This window comes from Myotis nattereri (genome assembly GCF_964212035.1).
Source record: "Myotis nattereri genome assembly, chromosome: 1".
Classification (NCBI taxonomy): domain Eukaryota; kingdom Metazoa; phylum Chordata; class Mammalia; order Chiroptera; family Vespertilionidae; genus Myotis; species Myotis nattereri.
Window position 1 is genome coordinate 78,384,072 of NC_138075.1, and position 20,012 is coordinate 78,404,083.

Here is a 20,012-nt window from a genome sequence, read left to right on the forward strand (position 1 = left end):
AGAGGAAGGGAGAGGGATAGAGAGTTAGAAACATCAATGAGAGAGAAACATCGATCAGCTGCCTCCTGCACACCCCCTGCTGGGGATGTGCCGGCAACCAAGGTACATGCCCTTGACCGGAATCAAACCCGGGACCGTTGAGTTCGCAGGCTGACGCTCTATCCACTGAGCCAAACTGGTCGGGCGGGCCCATTCACTTTAAAATTGAGAACAAATAACATAAATATAAATAGGATATCAAATAGAGTAGGAAATAGAGAGGAGAGGTTAAGATAAAAAAGAGAGAAAGGTATAGATTCACAAAGAAAGACAAATTCAGAGGAAAAGACACAAATGGATATACAGAAACTTTGATAAATTTAGCGTTGGGTTGACAAACTTTTTCTAAAAGGGCCAGTAAATATTTTAGGCTTTGCAGGCCATACAATCTGTATTGCAGCTACAAAACTCTGCTTGTAATGCAGAAGCAGTCATGGGCAGTATGTAACAAATAGATATGGCTGTGTTCCAGTAAAATTTTATTCATAAAAACAGGCAGCTAAGTCTTACTTATATGCTTCAGTGGCTGAGCATTAACCCATGAACCAAGAATTCCCTGGTTCAATTCCCTGTCAGGCCACATGCCCAGGTTGTGGGCTTGACCCCCTCTAGGAGGCATGCTGGAGGCAGCCAATCAATGTCTCTCTCATCGATGCTTCTATCTCAATATCCCTCTCCCTTCTGCTCTAAAATCAATAAAATAAAATAAGTAAACAAACATTTTTAAAAAGAAATATTAAAACACACACACACACACAAAACAAGGCAGCTAGCCATGGTCTGTAGTTTGCTGACTTTGACGTCATGTTTTGCTAACATATACGTTAATAACTACCATATCTACCATTTGAATAAAATCATGTCAAGGCCTGATCTCATCAGTAGAACTGACCAATTCTTCATCTCTCACTTAAATTAAAAAATTGAACAACTGAGAATCAATGGTGCTTTTGAAGAAAGATTTTATTTAGTCTAAATTTATTTTACCTGAAAAGGAAAAGCAATTTGTCAGTACTTAGGATTTCTGAAACAGTATAGTTGGACTCTTTTTCACCAGTGAGCCTCGGGAGGTTGAGGAACCTTTAGCCAGTGTGAGAGGTAATATTATTTTGATAAACCGTGCAGCCCAAAACTTAACTCCCAATCTGGTGGGCTGCTGTGGCTCTCTCATTGACATCTAATTGCTTTTGATAAGGATACATTTTTAGGATTCTTTTTTGCTCAAATCTGTTCTCTCTGAGCAACACAATAATCTATTTCAATTACAAACCTGAATGTGAAACTGTCTTTTCAAAACGCTTTGGTGGCTTTCTGTCACAAGTTTCAGACTCTTGAGAGTGACACCTAGATCCCTTAATGGTCTGTTTCCTTCTAACCTCTGGGATCTCATCCACAACTCCCACCTCACGTCTTACTAATACATGCCAACGTAAGTTCTTAGGTAGGTTATTTATTACCTAATCTATAAAGTAGACTTAATTATTTGTAGTTCTTTTATATGCCATACTAGAGACCCGGTGCATGAAATTTGCATATGGGGGGGGGGTGCCCCTCAGTCCGGCCTGTGCCCTTGAGGGATGTCTGATTACCAGACATCCCTCTCACAATCCAGGACGCTGCATGCATCAGTGACCATACTTTTCATACAGGTGAAAGGCATCTTGCTGTTGTATGGGCAGCTACATTTTTTTTGCCCTGATTATAAAAAAGTAGTACATAACGTGATCCTTCTGGGGCAGTAGTACCATTTTCCCCATCTTATGGATGGAAAAACTGAAGCAGAGAGGTTAAGTCATTGGCTTTGTCACACAGTTATAAGTGTCAGAACCAGGGCTGACCATAAAATGTGCAAGCCAGAGTGCATGCATGTCATTGCTGCATCATCCTGTTGTTTCAGTGTTAGAGTAGCCTTGCCAGGTTTTAATTTTTAAATCTAAGAGACTGTTCCCAATATATAGGGTAGGGTCCCTAGGCCTGGCCAGCAGGGCTGATCTGTAGGACAGTGGGCGGGGAGGGGCATCCACCTTGGCTGGAGGCCTGGTGCCACCTGCTGGCTGGCCCCACCCCCCCACTGCCACCACTGGTCACCTCCCTCTGCGGGGCGACCAGTGGGCAGGGCAATGGCAATGGGGAAGAGGGAGCACTGGCACCCACCTTGGCTGGCAGCCTGGTGTTGCTAGCTGCCCCCCCGCCCCCCATCACCACCACTGGTTGCCTCCCTCTGGAGGGGGGGGCAAGACGCTCAGCACAGGAGCTGCCCCCAGCTCCTGCATCGGCGTCTGCCCCCTAGTGGTCAGTGTGCATCATAGCAACCAGTCGTTTTGCCGTTTGGCTGATTTGCATATTAGGGTTTTATTATATATGATAGTTTCATAACTCTATGCCTAGAATACCTGACTTCCACACTCTGAAGCCTGAATAGTTACCTCTTAATCATTATTTCTATACTTTATACTATACATAACTTTGTTCTGCATATCACCTTGTGTTTTATTAGTTCATACATCTGATCTCTTCTACTATATGGTGATGAGCTACTAAAGGACAAGGACCCATACTATTCACTTTAACATCTCCAGTTCCATCACCCTGCTTTACATGCCAGCCTTCTATTTATTCCTACTGCCACCCCATATAGATTATTTTACAGCCCAAACTAGATAGCATATAGTTTCAATCTGTAAATATTTCAGAGTGTGCCTCTAAAAGATGGAGACTCCTTCCTTAAATATAACCATGTCGTGCTAAAATAATAATTCCCTAATATTATCCACTCATCAGTCAGCATTCACATTTCCCCGGTTGTTTCATAATTATCTTAAAACTTTGTCTGAATTGGGTTTCGGAAAGATCTATATAGTTCAGTTTTTTTCAAACTATAAGTTTCCTCTCATTTTTTTTTTATTATTGTTGAAGAAAATGGTCTTTTGTCCTGTAGAGTTGTTCACAGTGCAGATTTTGTTCATGGAATCATTTTATGTGCTTGTCTGTGCTCTGTTTCTCCAGTAAGTTAATAGTGAGATTTAGGCTTACCTAGAATCATTTGATTGAGGGGGTGGGAGGCAAGAGTACTTGATAGCATTGTTGCATTTACCAAGAGGTATAAAATGATCTTCTGCATCTCATTTTGTGTGATGGTAGCCATTGATGAACTTCACATAGATCCATAATGCACTAAGAGTGGCAAATGCTTATATTTTAATTTTGTTATTCCTGTCTCCTTTTTTTAGCTGGAATATGTCTATAAAGAGAAATGTCCTTTTCTCAACTGTATGATTACCTTGAGATATAATTTTAAAATACTAAGTAAGACCTTTAGATATTATGGAACAAAGGAGTCAGTTTCACAAAAGATATATAAACCAATAGGTTTTGAGTGTCAAAGTGAGAAAGCAATACCTTTAAAGTAAATTTCTAAAACTTAGCAATTTCTTAATAAATGTTCAAAACATTAAGATTGACAGGAATATAAATCTTCAACTAAAAAAAACTCTGACATTTAAAATGAGGTAGGAGAGCCATTCTTTAGCACAAAAAATAGTCAGTAAAGCTGATATTCATTTTAAATATATATTACTTTTAATAAACAAACAAAATCCCCTCTTAAAAATAAGTGTGAAATGCATACCCACATTGGACCAAAATATCTTATGTCTTATAATAAACTGCTGAGTTCCCCCTTTGCTTCCATTACCGTGCTTCTCTCAGGAGCTTTCAGTGATTTCTCCACCCTCTTGCCATTAACTGGACCTAATTCAGAACTGAAGTTTTTTTTGTTGTTGTTGTTTTAATATATTTTATTGATTTTTTTACAGAGAGGAAGGGAGAGAGATAGAGAGTTAGAAACATCGATGGGAGAGAAACATCAATCAGCCGCCTCCTGCACACTCCCTACTGGGGATGTGCCCGCAACCAAGGTACATGCCCTTGACCGGAATCGAACCTGGGACCTTTCAGTCCGCAGGCCGACGCTCTATCCACCGAGCCAAACCGGCTAGGGCCAGAATTGAAGTTTTAAAAACACTTTCTTCAGTAAATAAAATAAAAATTAACACTTGGAGATATTAAAATGTTATCAACAGATCTACTTTTGTGTGTGTGTGTATTTTTTTTAATCCTCACCTAAGGATAGTTTTTCTATTACTTTTTAAGAGACAGTGGGAGAGAGGGAGGGAAGGAAGGGGAACAGAGAGAGAGACAAACATTGGTGTGAGAGAGAATGGTTGCCTCCTGAACCCTCCTTGGGTTTGTAGGCCGCCACTCTAACCACTGAGCAATGCCAGTTAGGGCTTCAACAGAACTACATTTATTATTATCTGTTCTTTTTATTTTAAAATATTAACAAAATAATCCCCAAGTTTTTTGTTTGTTTGTTTTTGTTTTGTTAACCCTCACCTGAGGATAGTTTTCCATTGATTTTTAGGGAGAGTAGAAGAGAGAGGGAAAGAAAGAGAGAAACATTGATGAGAGAGAAACACATAGATTGGTTGCCTCCTGCATGAGCCCTGACAAGGGCCCAGACTGGGGAGGAGCCTGCAACTGAGGTACATGCCCTTGACCGGAATCAAACCTGGACCCTCTTTTGTCCTCAGGCTGCTGTTCTATCCACTAAGTCAAACCGATTAGGGCAATCCCCAAGTTAAAAAAACAACAACTATAAGTGAGAAAAATTTGTCCTTTAGAAAATAAAGAAGCCAATCTTTTTATGAGGCTGAAGGATTGGAATGAGGCATAATAATGAGTTTGCTAACAATTAAAATTTTTTAAAAATACTGATTCATTACTGAGTTAGGTTTAGAATCTTCTTTGGTGGATGTATTTTTTTTTAATCCTCACTAGAGGATATGCTTTTATTGATCTTAGAGAAGATGTGAAAGAGAAATATCAATGTGAGAGAGAAACATTGACCCACTGCCTCCCATAAGAGCCCCAAATGGGATCAAATCTGTAAACTTGGTGTGTGGGATGACGTTCCAACCAACTGAACCATCGGGTGGGGGCTGGTGGACATATTTGAAATAAGCTAAACATTTTTACTCTAGCATCAGGCAAAACCACTTGTTCCTCTCCTCTAACACTTGTTTGGTTTTTTTTTTACTACATTTTTAGTGATTTCAGAAAGGAAGGGAGAGGGAGAGAGAGAAACATCAATGATGAGAGAGAATCATTAATCGGCTGCCTCCTGCACCCCCCCTACTGGGGATCGAGCCCAAAACCGGGGCATGTGCCCTTGACTGGAATTGAACCTGAGACCCTTAGGTCCCCAGACCGACACTCTATCTACTGAGCCAAACCTGCTAGGGCTCCTCTAACACTTCTTGCTGGTGGTTGTTTTTCTGCATTGGTCTTTCTTTTTCTTGGAATGGTCAGATCTGAGATTTTTGGATTTGAGTTTTTTGGGGGATAAGTAGGCAAAGTAGGCCTCCTCAGGCCTAGGCAAAAGGCCTTCCAGTACTCCATTCTGGCTCCCTGGAGTGCCACAGTGAGGTCTGTTTTCAGTGCATGCATGACCCTTGGAAGTCTCAAAGGGGGAACTGGTCCGGGGCAGGATTTGGATTTTCTTGGCTCTAGCCTGATACTTAATCTAACTGAAAACTTACCTCAAGAGGAGCTTAGGAGTTTGGCTGAGTGGATGGAGGTTGGGCCCTCAGACTGAAGGGTCCCGGGTACAATTCTGGTCAAGGGCACATATCTCTTCAGGAGGCAACCAATTAATGTGACTCTCTCACTTTGATGTTTCTGTCTTTCCCCCTCCCTTCCACTCTCTAAAAATCAATGGAAAAATATCCTCAGGTGAGGATTAACAAAAAAATAAATTAAATGAATAAAAAAGAGTAGGTTAGGAGTTTAGGATACTGTTTTCTAGCTATGGATTACATATCTATCTGTAAAATCTATTGTTCCCCAATATTCCACTACCACCACCATGATTTTAGTTAACTCCCAGAATGCTGAGTGAATTTTTTTTCCACTCCTGCAACTGTTCAAATTTTCTAAAACAAACATGTTTTACTTCTATGAAATCAACTTTAAAAAATAGACTACAGGCCGAAACCGGTTTGGCTCAGTGGATTGAGCATCAGCCTGCGGACTGAAAGGTCCCAGGTTCGATTCCGGTCAAGAGCATGTACCTGGGTTGCAGGCACATCCCCAGTAGGAGATGTGCAGGAGGCAGCTGATCGATGTTTCTCTCTCATCGATGTTTCTAACTAACTCTCTCCCTTCCTCTCTGTAAAAAAATCAATAAAATATATTTAAAAAAAAAAAGACTACAGTTAATTCTTATCTATCTAGAACAGCGGTTCTCAACCTGTGGGTTGCAACCCCTTTGGTGGTTGAACGATCCTTCCAAAGGGGTCACCTAAGACCATCCTGCATATCAGATATTTACATTACGATTCATAACAGTAGCAACGAGGAAACTAAGATGGCGGCATAGATAAACACTGGGAAATTGCTGCCTCCCACAACAACTTCAAAAAAAACAACATAAAGACAAAACGGACATCATCCAGAACTACAGGAAAGCTGGCTGAGTGTAAATTCTACAACTAGAAGGAAAGAAAAGCACACTGAGAGCCAGAGGAGCTGCGGAAGTAAAGTGCAGAGGCACGGGGCTCATGTGTGCGGAAAGGGGCTGGCACCTGAGGACGCGGCTGTCTTTTTGAATCCGGAGGGAGTCACAAGCTCCCAACAGCTCTGAACTCCGGTTCCGGGAAGTCTCTGGGGGCCCAGGACTCATACGGGGAGAAACTGGACTGTCTGGCAGCAGGTGAACTTGAGGGCGGCTTTCCCTCAGAGGTGCTTGCAGCCGTTACCGGGACACTGAGACGCACGACTCCTTAGGGCAGGGCTAAGGATCCGCCATAGCTGCTTGCTCCGCCCTTTGATTCCTTGAGACCCCGCCTCACCCAGGCTGTGGCAGAGGCTTTTGCATATGAATGCCCCGGCCCATTGCAACCTGATAATTACCTAACTACAGCCTGGCCAGACAGACCCAGAACTTCCAAGAGAAGGCCCAAGGCCCCACAGCGGCTTGCATTGCTTCACAGCTGAGCCTCATCAGGGCACCTCCAAACTCCAAAAAAGGAAGGGGAATCTGCAGTTCTCTTCGTAGCTCCTGCTGTGTAACCTCAGGCAGAGGCTAAATTAGCACCTCCTTAGATCCAAGAGCCACTGTACCCAGTGGTCAGAGGGGGACCATCCAGATCACAACTCCTCAGATCCATAAGGGACACACTAAGGGTGCAGTCTCAGTGAGCACCAAAGCCCCACTGAAGCAAGTCTTGCCCCAGAAGGGTGTCTCCAGCACAGAAGTTCTCCCACTGTAGACACAGCTGATTCTCACTGCCAATTGGCCTGGAGGTCAAGTCCTCCCAGTGATCCTACAACAACCAAGGCATAACTACAACAAGACTGTGCACAAAGCCCACAAGGGGGTGCACCAAGAGTGTCCACCTCAGGTAACTGGGGAGGCTGAGACACTGGGCCCTACAGGACACCTAGCACACAAAGCCACTCTATCAACACAGGGAAGCAGCCAAAATGCGGAGACAAAGAAACAGGTCACAAATGGCAGAAATGGAGGAAAGCAAATGACTGGATATAGAGTTCAAGGCCACGTTTATAAGGTTTTTCAAGAATTGTATGGAAACCGCCGATAAATTTAGTGAGTCCCTCAATAAGTATAGTGAGACCCTGGAGGACATGAAAAAGGACCAACTAGAAATTAAGCATACACTGACTGAAATAAAGAATAATTTACAGAGATCCAACAGCAGACAAGAGGATCCCAAGAATCAAGTCAAAGATTTGAAATACAAAGAAACAAAAAATACCCAACCGAAAAAGAAAAAAGAAAAGAGATTCCAAAAATATGAAGATAGTGTAAGGAGCTTCTGGGACAACTTCAAGCATACCAACATCAGAATTATAGGGGTACCAGAAGAAGAGAGAGAGCAAGATATTGAAAACCTATTTGAAGAAATAATGACAGAAAACTTCTCCTACCTGGTGAAAGAAATAGACTTACAAGTCCAGGAAGCGCAGAGAACCCCAAACAAAAGGAACCCAAAGAGGACCACACCAAGACACATCATAATTAAAATGCCAAGAGCAAAAGACAAAGAGAGAATCTTAAAAGCAGCAAGAGAAAGACAGTCAGTTACCTACAAGGGAGTACCCATACGACTGTCAGCTGATTTCTCAACAGAAACCATGCAGGCCAGAAGAGAGTGGCAAGAAATATTCAAAGTGATGAATAGCAAGAACCTGCAACCAAGATTACTTTATCCAGCAAAGCTATCATTCAGAATAGAAGGTCAGATAAAGAGCTTCACAGATAAGAAAAAGCTAAAGGAGTTCATCACCACCAAACCAGCATTATATGAATTGCTGAAAGGTATTCTTTAAGAAGAGGAAGAAGAAAAAGGAACTCTTACCATTTGCCACAGCATGGATAGAACTGGAGAGCGGATAAATACCACATGATCTCACTCATTTGTGGAATATAATGAACAACATAAACTGATGAACAAGGACTGATCCAGAGACGGAGAGGTATTGATTGGACTGTCGGGCCTTGGAGGGAAGGTAGGGGAGGGTAGGGGTAAGGGGGAAAGATCAACCAAAGGACTTATATGCAAGCATATAGGCCTAACCAATGGACACGGACAACGGCGGGATGAGGGCATGAGCAGGGAGGGGGGGGGGGCGGGTAGAGGGTAACGTGGGGACAAGGACACATATGTAATATCTTAATCAATAAAAAATATATTAAAAAAATAACAGTAGCAACATTACAGTTATGAAGTAGCAACGAAAATAATATTATGGTTGGGTCACAACATGAGGAACTGTAGTTAAAGGGCCAGAAGATTGAGAACCACTGATCTAGAACTAGTTTCATTTTCTTTGAGTAGAAAGGAAAGAGGTAAAAGCAACTTGCAAATTAGGTAAGAACTAAGGTTTATGACAAGATACTAAGATCAAAGGCCCTAGCCAGTTTGGCTCAGTGGATAGAGCATCTGCATGCAGGGTCCCAGGTTCCATTCTGGTCAAGGGCACGTACCTTGGTTGCATGTTCCTTCCTGGCTGGGCCCTGGTCAGGGTGCATGCAGGAGGCAACCAATCAATATGTTTCTCTCACATTGATATTTCTCTCTGTCTTTCCCTCTCTCTTCTACTCTCTCTGAAAATCAATGGAAAAATATTCTCGGGTGAAGATTTTTAAAAAAAGAAAGATACCATAATCTAGGAAAAACCTTAGACAAAAGGTTTAGTCTTGAGTAGGGAGAAAGCAGATGACACATAAATACTGCTGTGTATTCAAAAGTAGAGTTTGACAAAGCAAAAACCCTTTCTAAATATTAACTTTTGATTTGACTCAATAACCCCATGATATGCACATCATTCTATCAAATGGTGGCAAAAGATAAAGTTATTTTTCCATGCCTAGAAATAAAATTCAGGAATAAGTAATCCCCTTCAGTGTCTCTTTCCCCTTTTCTATAGCAGCATAAGCAACCTGTATATGACCCTGCATGCATTTCTTAGGGAAAATAAGTTGGTTACTAGTGGTCTGGAATGTAGAAGTAATCTGATAAGTTAGATCAGAACCAATTCCAACATTTTTTTAAAATATATTTTATTGATTTTTTACAGAGAGGAAGGGAGAGGGATAGAGAGCTAGAAACATCAATGAGAAACATCGATCAGCTGCCTCCTGCACACCCCCTACTGGGGATGTGCTCACAATGAAGATACATGCCCTTGACCAGAATCGAACCTGGGACCCTTCAGTCCACGGGCCAACGCTCTATCCACTGAGCCAAACCAGTTAAGGCCCAACATTTTGTTTGTTTCACTCTTCTTGCTCAAGATGAAAGATTATTATTATTTTTTTAAAATATATTTTATTGATTTTTTACAGAGAGGAAGGGAGAGGGATAGGGAGTTAGAAACATCGATCAGCTGCCTCCTGCACACTCCCCCACTGTGGATATGCCCGCAACCAAGGTACATGCCCTTGACTGGAATCGAACCCGGGACCCTTGAGTCCGCAGGCCGACGCTCTATCCACTGAGCCAAACTGGTCAGGGCAAAAGATTATATTTTTAAAGGGCCCTCCTACTATGTCAGAATATTCTTTTTAAGATGTTAGGAGGCCATTGTCCTGGGAACGAACAGTTTTGTGTGTTTTTTCCTAATGCTGAACCCTCTAGTTCTGGAGAGTCATGAACTAGGCCAGATGCTCTGAAGAAAATGATCAATAATGAAGTGTGAGTTGAGGCCTGGCTGGCATGGCTCAGTGGTTGAACATCGGCCTATGAACTAGGTCACAGCTCAATTCCCTGCCAGGCCATATGCCCAGTGTGGGGAGTGCAGGAAGTGGCCAACCAATGATTCTCTCTCATAATTGATGTTTCTATGTCTCCCTCTCCTTTCCTGTCTGAAATCAATAAAAAAATATTTAAAAAAAAATAAAGTATGAGTTGCTGTATTTTCCTTTATTGCCAGAAGTAAGGAGTTATGGGGGTATTTGTCATACATAGGTCTCGTTTTCCTTCATAGGTGTGGAGTTTCCAGAAAAAACAAACAGATCTCCTCATCGCCTTTTATAAGCATAGAATTACAAAGTTAGAAGCAGCCATGCAGGAGGCACGGCAAACAATGGCCAACCAGAACAAGTAAGTGACAAATCAAATTACCAGAGAGCTTTTTTCTTGCATAGAAGCTATAGCCCTTAATTCCTATGGTTGCAAAGCCTGAGAATTGCTCCATATGTGTTTATGTTTATCTTGGGCAAATCAGGTACAGAATTTTTAGTCCCCTCAATCTCTATTTTATTTTCATTTTTCTTCCCTCGAGGGGTCCTCCTTACTTTACAGCTTTCCTTTCTTACTCCCCCGATAAAAAATTGCTCCTTCAGAGAAATCAGATATAGCTTTTTCACAGTGATAAAGACAAGAGACAGCATTTAAAATGTTACCTCTAGGAGGATATATTTTGGAAATCTTAAGCTAAAAGATGGAATCCTTGATGGAAATTTTCAGGTACCAACAGGCCAGCGGTTTATGTGGAGAGGAAATGGAATTCTATGTAAACTCCCCTGAAATCATACTAAGTGGCTGTTTATTTTGTCCATCTGATTCTTCTCATCATCAAAACTGCCATTGCCTCCCCGAATTACTAGACCTCTGAGAGGAATACCGGGTATGGTGGCAGGCATCTCTCCATAAGCATTAACTAGATAATAATCAAAATAATTATCTCAATAATTATCCCAATAATCAAAATAATTATAATGACCTACTAGAGCTGATTATTTTCATCTTTTGCCTAGAGAGCTGTCAGTCTTAAGGAAAGAGAATGGAGAACTAAAGAAATTTCTAGCCATCCTGAAGGTGAGTGAAATTGATTTTCCTTACTATGATTTTCTCTCCTATTTTTCCCATCAATCTAGCAGACTGAATAGAATAGTGTTTCCTACCTTTTTCATATATAACTGATAATGTGTGTACAAGCACACTGTAGTAGATACATGAGGCCACAGAAGACCTTGGAGGGCTGAAAGGGTCAGTATTTAGCACACTGATAGCCCATCCTTGAACATCAGTGAGTTACAACATACCATTTGGAAAGCTCTCTAATAAAAGAGACTAGAGGCCCAGTGCACAAAATTCGTGCACTTGGGGTGGGGGTCCCCCTCAGCCTGGCCTGCACCCTCTTGCAGTCCAGGACCCCTCGCTCCTTACCACCCACCTGCTCACTGCTCCTTACCACTCGGATGACTGTTCCTTAGCGCTGCCGGAGGCGGGAGAGGCTCCTGCCACCACCACTGCACTCCCAAGCCATGAGCCCAGCTTCTGGCTGAGTGGCACTCCCCCTGTGGGAGCACACTGACCACCAGGGCAGCCCCTGCATTGAGCGTCTGCCCCCTGGTGGTCAGTGCGCATCATAGCAACCGGTCATTCGATCATTCCACTGTTCGGTTGATTTGCATATTAGGTTTTTATATAGGATATCTATTGTAACTTAAAATTTCTCTTCTTCAAGAATCCCAAGACACCTCAGGACCCTTCTTATGCCTCAAACTGCATTTCCTAGACATTTGTTTCTTCCTAAGAATGTACTCTGTACGTATATAATGTTCCTCTGGATACTGCTCCTGTAACTATTATAGCACATTGTAATGCTGTCATTTTTCTTTTTCTCCCCTATTTCCCCATGTATATTAGTCTACAGGATTCTCAATGTCTTTTTATGAGGAGTTAGAATTTTATTCTCCCAAAGCTAAAATTTTCCTAAGGAAACACTGCTGCTATTTTTTCTCCTATTGGAAGTCTTAACAACCACAGCTAGCAGACATTGCAGCTCACGTATCTAATAAGTAAGATCCACAGATTAAGACCCTTGAGCTTCAGTTTCCTTCACTCTCTCTTTTTTCTTTTTTCACTTATAGGAATCGCCAAGTTGGTACCAAGGAAGTAGGTCAGTTTTATCAGGCCCCATTCTACCCTCTTTGAAAATGTTTGTTCTTTCTTGACTCTTGGTTGTAACTCTTGTGTGGGCTCTGAGGTGAAGGAAATGGTTGATGAACTTATCTTTCACTTCTCCAAGAAAGAGTTACTCACTGAAAAGTGCTGAAGTAAAATCTTGAAAGTAATGTTCCCCCTTAACCATCATCTTATGAAATCCTACTCATCCTTCAGAATTCAACTCCCATGTCATTTCTTCTGTCAAGACTTCAATAGCTAGAGTAGGGGTTCTATTATTCATTTATGGAATAAATATTCATAAGTGACCACTGTTTATTAAATGCTGGGTATACATCACCAGTCATTCTAATTGGTAATTGTTAAATATTTTCAATGTTAGTCCTGTATTGGTGGATTAAAAAACACATGGCTCCTGTATTCACAGAAGTTAGCCTGGTATTCTTTCATATTTCTGTACTTCTGATATGCCCATTATAACACTTAAACCCTGCTTTATTATTATTATTATGTCCCCCACTAACCTTAAGCCTCTCAGAGATAGGAATCATATTCTAGTATCTTTGTAATCTCAGTATATAGGACATATAAGCACTAAATAAATGCTTGTTGGATAGATGGATGAGGGGGAGAGAGTGAGGGGGAATGGTGGATATATGAATGAATGGACAGTTGGTTAGATATATGTAAAGTTAAAAGTACGTGGTAAGGCACTGAGGAAAGAAAGAAGGAAAGGAGGGCTTCAAAACTTATCATATTGTGGGCAATAAAGGGAAGAACTTAGGGAGTTGGACAGCCAAGCGGGTTTCATATGGAAACTTGGACTCCATATTTTGGATGATACCTGTTAATACATGATAATAAGCAATTTATTCTCAGAGAGAAAGCTATTACTTCTAAAAACAATGATTTGATTTATCCTCTAATGTGAAATTTCTACTTAGAGATATGAGCTGCCTCCTGTTTTTTCCTTGCAGGCCAACCACACCTCGACCAGTGGGCATTACTTCTCCAACACAGTCAGGTAGAGAACATTTTTTTTTTTTTGCCCCAAAATCTGTGTGAGATGAATAAATATCTTTTTCCCATTTGGAAGATGGTTTCCTCTCAGAGACTATAATGTGATTTCCTTAACCTTATGTATGAAATGAGATCATAAGATACCCACTGGCAACCTATTGGCTAGGCAAGAGCATACTATTGATGGAAACTTTTCATTCTGCACTTTATTCCTTTTTAGTTACTCCACGACCCAGTTGTCAGCATAGCAGTCAAGTGGTCAGGTGAGTAGGAAGCCTACATAGCAACATTAAACTGTTAGCAAAAGTTGGAAGATGAAAGAAATACTTAGATGTGGCTGAGATAGACTAAGGAGACTTTAGGTCTCTGCAAAAGTTTAATGCCAGGTTTGTTTGTTTTGTTTTGTCTCACCTTACACAGCCGGTCCTCCTCAGTGGAGTCTATCCCTTATAGAGTGGCTGGCTTTAGTAGCAGCGTGGGACAAGTAAGTAAAAGTTACCTTCTCTTTCTAGACTGAGATTTATTTTTAATTTTTTAATTTTTATTGATTTTAGAGAGGAAAGGAGAGGGCAAGAGAGAGAAAGAAACATCAGTGATGAGAATCATTGATCAGTTGCTCCTGCACACCCCATACTGGGTATTGAGCCCACAACCAGAGCATGTGCCCTGACCAGGAATTGAACTGTGACCTGGTTCATAGGTCAGTGCTCAATCATTGAGCCGCACCAACCAGGTTAGTGTGAGATTTCTAATGCTAAATGAAAGCAAAGATTTAAGGCAAGAATATTAAACTTATGTGATTTTGGCATAAGTTATCTGAGGACATCCTAGACTTTTCTTTTGGCAGCACAGACCTGAAGTTGGAAGCTGCTGCAGAGAACAAATAGGGGTGAAATAGTGCAAATGTTCAAGCACTAAATTAAGTTAGTCATATGCATTTTGGAAGTAATATAGTGTGACTAGATATCCAATTCAGGAGAACAAAATGTGCTTCAATGTGTAGATATAGAGAAGGGCAAGGAATATGGAAGCCAGAAAATTAAGGTACGTTTATTAATGGATGTTTATTATTTGTCCATCAGGGAGCCAGAGGCGTTCAGGGAAGGAGCACTCCCAGCGACTCTTATACTGGTGAGAGGGAGGGAAAAAAGGTGTCAGAAAACAAAATATTCTGTGCATACACCAGCAGATTTCTGGTTTTCTGTGTATAATATAACGCCATTTTATTTTGTTTGTCCCAGTGATTCCAGATATCCTCACATATAGTATTACTTTTCAAATAATGCTATTTCTGTTCTCAAACTGATAAGGGGGAAAGAAGAGGTCTGAATGATAGAAAGTCATTGAAAACCTCATCTAGTCAAGTGGATAACTTGAATAAAATAATTGACTTGGATTTTTTAAACTGCCACAAGATGGCAGTAGAAGTTAGGCTTAAAAGGAGGGTAACTAGATGCCGATTTTGTTAGCCTATAGCAGGGATCCTCAAACTACAGCCCGCAGGCCACATGCAAATACAAATATTGTATTTGTTCCCGTTTTGTTTTTTTACTTCAAAATAAGATATATGCAGTGTGCATAGGAATTTGTTCATAGTTTTTTTTTAAACTATAGTCCGGCCCTCCAACGGTCTGAGGGACAGTGAACTGGCCCCCTGTTTAAAAAGTTTGAGAACCCCTGGCCTACAGGATATCTGGCTTCTTCACTGTGTATTAAACATAAATATTTTCCAGTGAAGAAATATTTTTGTTCCACCCACTTTTCTTTTCTCTTCCCCCTTAAAATTACTGTTATTACTATTTTTAAGGGCATTAGAGAATATCAGAGATTTCCCTTTCTTTCCAAAAAGGCAATTTGAAATTTGCAAATCTCTTTAGAATAACCATTTTTTAATTTCACCAAAGTCTCTCAATTGTTCCATACGTACCTCTTTGAAAAATGTAGGTGTCCTAGCAAATTTACTTTTTTAAAATATATTTTTTATTGACTTCAGAAAGAGGAAGGAAGAGGGAGAGATACAAACATCAATGATGAGAGAATCATTGATTGGCAAGGGGTTGAGCCCACAACACAGGCATGTGCCCTGACCAGGAATCAAATCGTGACTTCTTGGTTCTTAGGTGGAAGCTCAACCACTGAGCAGCACCAGCTGAGCTACCCAATTTATTTATGGTAATTTTTATAGTAATATTCCCTCTTTAATTTCTGATTTTAGTTATTTGAAGCTTCCTTATTTTTTTCTTGGACAGTATGGCTAAATACTAAATGTTAATGTTTTGTTGATCAGTTCAAAGAACCAAAGATTAGAACAGAAATTAATGAACTAGGGAATAGAAAATAGTAGAAAAAATCAACAAAACCAAAGTTGGTTTTTTACATATGTGATGAAAATCTTTGATCCCTAGTTCCTTTTCCCTGGCTCTGAGTAATACCTGAATCTCTTCTCCAGTCTATGGATTATCTCACAGGTTAATTTTTATGCTTTCTAGAAACCCCTTCACCAGCTTCCACTCACAGCCTATCATACAGGTGAGTAACACTGTGTTTCCCTTCACTTGAGATCTGCTCACTGGGACACTTAATTTTTTTAGATTTAAAATATATTTTTATTGATTTCAGAGAGGAAGGGAGAGAGTGAAACATCAATGATGAGAGAGAATCACTGATTGGCTGCCTCCTGCACACTCCACACAGGGGATCGAGCCTGTAACCGGGCATGCACCCTGACCAGGAATTGAACTGTGATTCCTGGTTCATGGGTCAATGCTCAACCACTGAGCCATGCTGGCTGGGCTCAATTACTTAATTTTATTCTCACTTGCAAGTAGAGTCCCTGGCCTAAATGTATAGGTTCTTTCTTTACATATGTTTTTACCTTTAGCTTTCCTTTTCTCTGCTGATGCTTTTATTTCCCCTCCATAGAACTTCATCTGCCTCCTCTGGACTGGGGATTTTTTCTTTCAGACCATCCCTGAATAGTGGGGATTCAGGCCACATACAAGTACTCACCCCCAACAATTCAGGTAAGTTAAATAATAACCCTAAAGGATTGTAGCTTCAACCATTGGCACATATACAGTAAAATGAAAATTTTCAAGGCAAAAAGAAGTTGAGGATCTTCCCACAAAAGAGCATTGTCTCCAGTTTAATGCTTTAATATTCTTTAATTTATCCAATTTCCTTCACATTGAAGGGAGGCTTTGAATTTTGCCTAAATAGCACGCATCCTGTCACCAGTTAAGTTCTGCTATTTATTAAACTGCGCCCCCCCCTTTGAGATCCCTGTTTGAACATTGCTAGGAGCTCAGTTCTGAATGACAATGATAAAGTCAGTATCCTATACTCATCGTTTTCAAAAAGGTACCTCTGCTACCAGTCCTCTTGATAAGGGGCTGGCATCTTCCGTAGCTCACCAAAATCTTTATATTGTTTCTACATCTTCCTACTCATAAACTCAAACCTCTCTGTCCCCACTCCATCCTCACAGAAAAAGAATGGACCATCCCTAAAAAGTGGGGATTCAGCCACCTTTTAAATTGCTTAGCAAAGAGTCTTTTCCCTTTTGAGCAGCGTTCCCAGATTAAGACCTAGCCTGATCCACAAGTAACACTACCAAGGAACTGCTCAACGAAGTTATCTTTCACCATTCTGTTCTAACCTTCAGGTCAGAGGGAGAATAGAAGCGCACCGGAGAGTCTTCCTGGTTTTCAGCTACCAGCCCTGCAGGTGAGCCGTGACTAGTCGAACTTGTCTGAGTATGAAAAATTCACAAAGTTCGGCCTGCACGTTGGACACATTCTGGTCTCCTGTTAAGGTGGTAGAATGTAGCCAGTGGAGAATGACCTGGGTTTCAAGTGTGGTAACAATATGTACACAATTTTCCGTAATGGTCTCAAGTTTCAAAGAGTCTATCCCACTATCAGATTAGCTTCCTGGTTTGAGGTTTAAAAAAATTAGGTCACATAGTAGTGAAAGGCTTTACACTGAGAGACTTTGACCAAAGTAACTAAGTTTGTGGACACAGCTGACATTCCCAAGTTTCACCAAAAAAAGGATTCTTGATGGAATACATCTTTTGCATAGAGGTACTACTAGAACTAGGAAAACCATGTTTATTTCTCCTGAGATATCAAGTAACATTTTATAAATTTATGGGACTATCATTCTGATCCAGGCAATGAGGGGAAAAGGGCGTGGAAATGAGGTTTGTTAAGGAGCTCTGTTCAATGAAGTGTCTAGGCTTGCCTTTTAAGTTAACTTTTATGGCGTTGGTCTTGAGGATACTTAAGCCCTTTCTCCGTATCAAGCTCCCGTTGACCCCAAGGAATTACCAAGGTAGATAAATATTTTGCTCTCGTATTCCAAAGTTCCTTTTATTTCCATCAGCAGGAAATTAGGGTCTACTACACCCTAAGAGGCAAAACTGGGAAAATAATATCCTGCTCTAAGATCCTCACAAATGGAGGGATTATCCTACAGATGAGAAAATAATTGAAATGTATAAACCATCTACAAAGATATGGGCCCTAAATGTAAAAAAAATTTATGAAAAAGTTGAAGAAAATTAAATACCTGTTGCACATTTGATATTAAGGAATTATTAACAGGTTGTTTTTGGGGGGTTTTTGGTAGGTATAGTGCTATTGTGGTTATATTTTTTAAAATAGTCTATCTGGCCCTAGCTGATTTTGCCCTAGAGCATTGGTTTGAGGTCTCGGGTTCGATTCCAGTCAAGGGCACATACCTCGGTTGCAGGTTCGATTCCTAGCCCATCAGGGTGTGTTGGGAAGCAACCAGTCGATGTGTCTCTCACATCCATGTTTCTCTCTCCCCCTCTCCCTTCCACTCTCTAAAAATCAGTGGAAAAATATCCTCAGGTGAGGATTAACAAAATAAAATGAAATTAATAATAATTTATATTTTGGAGATGCATACTAAAATATTAATGGATAGAAAGTGATTATCTGGTTTTTGCTTTAGTATAATATAGTGGAGAGGCGCAGTGAGAAAGTAGAAATGAAAAATGGGCCTTGAGTTGTTGAAATTGGGTGATGGGTACATGTGAGTTCATTACACTACTATACTTTTGTTTTAAATTTCTATAACAAAGTTTTTAAAGATAGAGTTATTGAAGAAAGTGCCGCCTCCCTGGAGGCATAATTCTGCCTCCCTGGTAATCATCTGTGAGTATTATGTTCCGGGTCTTCTAAAATAGAAGTCTTATCACCACCAGATAGTATCACACTGAAATACCACCGTTTCGTAAGTAGCGATAAAGCCTTTGATGTCTCAAATCTTAGTTTGGAAAAGTTATCATGCAATGGAGAAAACTATGTGAAAGCAATGGTGGTGGTTTGCTGTCCTAATGAATTTCATAAAATAGTTTAAGAGGTCCTTATTTGCCCTTTTGGTTATAAACATCCGTATCTGCCTTCTCTCTTCTGCTGCAGACTCTCTACCAACAAAGGCAGATGGGATTAGCCAGGGGGAGAGAAGCATGGACCATTCCCAGATAGAACATCTTCAAGGTCTGATCTATACATGCTACTGAAGGACAGACTAGCATCCAATACCCATTAGGCATGATGGCCTTAGGAAATGTACCCCTGGCTGGTTTCATTCTGTACTTTCTATCTTTACTATGTACACCCTGTATTACCTCCTTAGAAAGTGGTTAGGTATTATATAAGGCTAGTGCTTTAGGAAGATTGCATTTCTCCCATAAGACATGTAGCCCTCTTATTTCCTACAACTTGAAACAAAGGTTATAAAAACATCTCTTGTCATCCTTGGGGGTGGGGGTAATATACTCATTAACTAGGTTTTACTTTTGGATTTCATTTTCTAGTTTTGAATATATTCTCCCATTGCCAATGTTAACAAGTAACAATTCTGTTCCCTGTCCTAATTTATTATACTTTTTTTTTTCAGTTTGCCTATTGTTTCCTCTATGCCTAGTTATTATTAAATGTTTATTTTCCTTTCTGTCTGATAATAGTTGGAGACAAGATGTTCAGCTTAATAAAGTACATAGATAATAAAGACGTCCTTTTATTGCTATTGCAATTCTATTAGTATTGCAAGCTCTAGAATGGTGGAATGGGCAAAGAACAATACCACTGAGATCAATTATTTATTGTTCTTTGGGTACTAAGGGGTAGAATTAAATGGGTAGGCCACAGGCAGGCAGGCCTTAAGCAAAAATATTGGGGGTGAGGTAAAATAGCAAGCATCTGCCAGAAATAAATAGGTCTTGGGAATGACCTTGTAGATAAACTAAGATGCCACTACCCTTTCTGGAACTCTGGATTTATTTTTAAAGGCATTTCCAGACACACTTCATCTTCTGAGCAAGAGCCTGTGCTGTAGCAGGTATAGGAAACAATCAGCCTAGTGATACTGATCTACTGCCTTTCAAAGTTCTTTTTTATTAATATTATTTATTGATTTGAGGGA

At 40.5% G+C, this 20,012-nt stretch overlaps 1 protein-coding gene across 1 annotated transcript in view; it reads left to right on the forward strand.

The window, feature by feature from the left end:
• RNF212B (ring finger protein 212B) overlaps window positions 1-19,072 on the forward strand; it is a gene marked incomplete at both ends in the record, with an annotated part of 28,840 nt that extends 9,768 nt beyond the window's left edge. The window contains 11 exons of the mRNA XM_081096094.1: window positions 10,612-10,727; window positions 11,384-11,444; window positions 12,503-12,531; window positions 13,514-13,560; window positions 13,777-13,819; window positions 13,977-14,040; window positions 14,639-14,687; window positions 16,046-16,085; window positions 16,479-16,579; window positions 17,221-17,282; window positions 19,007-19,072. Of these exons, the coding sequence (XP_080952220.1) occupies window positions 10,612-10,727; window positions 11,384-11,444; window positions 12,503-12,531; window positions 13,514-13,560; window positions 13,777-13,819; window positions 13,977-14,040; window positions 14,639-14,687; window positions 16,046-16,085; window positions 16,479-16,579; window positions 17,221-17,282; window positions 19,007-19,072 (678 nt within the window). The remainder of the gene's footprint in view (window positions 1-10,611; window positions 10,728-11,383; window positions 11,445-12,502; window positions 12,532-13,513; window positions 13,561-13,776; window positions 13,820-13,976; window positions 14,041-14,638; window positions 14,688-16,045; window positions 16,086-16,478; window positions 16,580-17,220; window positions 17,283-19,006) is intronic.
• Window positions 19,073-20,012: the final 940 nt, after the last annotated feature.